The sequence below is a fragment of the Ipomoea triloba genome, chromosome 14 (genome assembly GCF_003576645.1).
Source record: "Ipomoea triloba cultivar NCNSP0323 chromosome 14, ASM357664v1".
NCBI lineage: Eukaryota > Viridiplantae > Streptophyta > Magnoliopsida > Solanales > Convolvulaceae > Ipomoea > Ipomoea triloba.
The window spans coordinates 6,008,753-6,011,692 of NC_044929.1; the positions used below are offsets into that span (position 1 = coordinate 6,008,753).

The 2,940-nt window shown below is 31.0% G+C and overlaps 1 protein-coding gene across 1 annotated transcript; it reads right to left on the reverse strand.

Moving 5' to 3' along the window:
• Positions 1 to 1,093: 1,093 nt before the first annotated feature.
• Positions 1,094 to 1,417, reverse strand: LOC116003851 (flowering-promoting factor 1-like protein 2). The gene has a single exon (XM_031243794.1). The coding sequence runs from the start codon at positions 1,415 to 1,417 to the stop codon at positions 1,094 to 1,096; it is 324 nt and encodes a 107-aa protein (XP_031099654.1).
• Positions 1,418 to 2,940: the final 1,523 nt, after the last annotated feature.

Consider the following 2,940-nt stretch of genomic DNA (forward strand, 5'->3'; position numbering starts at 1 on the left):
ATTGCCCCATTCTTTAATTTGACATGGACAAAAGTGATTGCCCAAGTTACAAATTTTTGCACATAATAATTTAATTATATGAGGCGATTGCCACGTGGCGTGCCTGGATGACGTTGGGAAATAAAGAATTTTTTTAAGGTTTAATTAATTAAACATTCCATCTTCAAAAAAAAATTAGTTAAACATTCCAAAAAAATATATAATATATATACATACTACGGCTCTCAATTTTTTAATCATATTTCATTTTAGTTTGGAATTGAAGAAGTGTGGTATTGGTATACGTAGGTGTGACTAATTTATATGGGTATATATAAAGCCAAAATAACTCTTTTTAATCATTATTTAGGGCAAATTTTTTTTTTTTTTTTAAACCTATACCTGAACCATGTGTCTTCAAAAATTGAATCTTAAACTAGTTTTACAATCTGATGTTAACTCAAGAATGATGCAAGAGTGATTTAGCTCTCCCGTGTGATTTACAAGCTATTACACAAGTGTGAGTTTAATCGGTGCACAATCACGAATAGTCACTAGCTGATAGTGGATTTTTTTTTGTTAATTAACAAAAAAATATGAGGCATAAGGTTAATTACTAAATCCGATCCAAAAACTCATCTCAAACAATGAATTTTAATAACGATTCGAGGTTTTTCTTTAAATAAAAATTTTGTGTGTATACTAACTAGCATTACCAACCATCATATTTATTTTCACATTAATTAATTAATCATTCATGTAAAGGAATGTTGAAAACACACACAAATTAAATCAAAGTTGAAGAAGCAAACAAGATTAATGTTATTTGTAATTCACAATACCATAAATTATATATGTATAAACCCTAGCTAGAACTCAAACTAGAACAAACGAAATTGGCATGATCATAACTTGAAACACCCAAAAACAAAAAACAAAACAAAAAAAAAATGAAACTACATAAACAAACTTCACCATTTACCTAAGACGACAAAGACAAACCCATGCATATTGATCATGAACAGCAGCAAACACACCATTATTAACACACTGCATGCACCCCCAAACTCCAAACGCAACCTCGGATCAGGTAAGCAGGTAGGTAGGTAAGTAGTTAGCCATCTCGGACCTGGAAAAGGTTAGGGTTTTTAACGACGATGTCGTACATGTAGATGGAGTTGAACTTGTTGTAGTCCCTGGGGAGAGAGATTAGGTCAATGGAGGATTGCTTGTGGAACTGGAAGAGGTCAGGGTCACCACTGTAATACCTCTCCCACCCCAACCCCGTCAGGATTTGCTCCAGACACCGGTACGAGGTTACCACCTGCCCTGTCGGCAAGTACACCAAACACTTCTTCCGGGACGCGGCGCCATGTTCCGCCGCCGGGTTTTCAACCAACCGGTAAACACCGTTCTTGAACACCCACACACCTGACATTATTATATTATATGCAATTCAAGAATGTTTTTTTTTTGAAGTATATATGTTGGGTTTTGTAGTTTAAAAGGGTATTTTTGATTTTGGGTTTGGTGTGAAGGGAAGGAGGGAGGGATTGGGGGGTATTTATGTGATGGGAGGGCAGATAAAACAAGGGAAAAATACTCTTTGAAGTGGGATGAAAAAGATGGGTGATGATAGGCTTGTTAGCTTTAGTGTATGTAGAATCTACACCTTGTGGGATCCCCTTGCTTAAAATATTAAAGTACATGGATTCGATGCTCTCTCTCTGGGTATGATTTAGGGCACACGTACTGTCCAGCCATTTAAGGAAAATATACATTTCAAATTAGACTGAATTAGTTTCATCCTACAAAATACAGACGTAATATAATACAATTGTGCAGTAACATGTCAATAATAATAACAATAATAATAATAATTAGGTAGAAATCAAAGAAATTTTAAATTATGACATATTTTACAATGTATTACACTTTTATTATAAGTAGCAATCACTTTATTCCTTATTAGTATTACATTTTCTAGTATAAGTATTACATTTCCATCTTGGCCCGACCTATCATCACATGGATAAAGTTATATGAGACGTTTTCACAGAAGAGTTACTCTTATTTTTATAGTGAAATTTAAATAAGGACAAATTTTTTCGTTAAAGCTTCACTTACATTACAATTATGTACGTAACGTACACACACGAGGTATGATTCGTCAAAAAGTTTATGGTTAAGCGTTATTTTAAATTTATAATTTTAAACGAGAGTCCATAAATTCAGTGTCTAATTAATAATGTAACGTTTTAGTAGTTCTTTTTTTAATACTGTCAAAAAAGAACTACTAAAACGTTACATTATTAATTAGACACTGAATTTATGGACTCTCGTTTAAAATTATAAATTTAAAATAACGCTTAACCATAAACAATATTCAAAAAATAACTTTAAACGAGAGTCCATAAATTCAGTGTCTAATTAATAATGTAACGCTTTAGTAGTTCTTTTTTGAATACTGTTTAGGGTTAAGCATTATTTTAAATTTATAATTTTAAACGAGAGTCCATAAATTCAGTGTCTAATTAATAATGTAACGCTTTAGTAGTTCTTTTTTGAATACTGTTTAGGGTTAAGCATTATTTTAAATTTATAATTTTAAACGAGAGTCCATAAATTCAGTGTCTAATTAATAATGTAACGCTTTAGTAGTTCTTTTTTGAATACTGTTTAGGGTTAAGCATTATTTTAAATTTATAATTTTAAACGAGAGTCCATAAATTCAGTGTCTAATTAATAATGTAACGCTTTAGTAGTTCTTTTTTTAATACGGTCAAAAAAGAACTACTAAAACGTTACATTATTAATTAGACACTGAATTTATGGACTCTCGTTTAAAATTATAAATTTAAAATAACGCTTAACCATAAACAATATTCAAAAAATAACTACTAAACCGTTACATTATTAATTACACACTGAATTTATGGACTCTCGTTTAAAATTATAAAT

Coding starts and splice junctions, on each gene's coding strand:
- LOC116003851 (XM_031243794.1), bottom strand. CDS start 1,417: ATGTCAGGTGTGTGGGTGTTCAAGAACGGTGTTTACCGGTTGGTTGAA.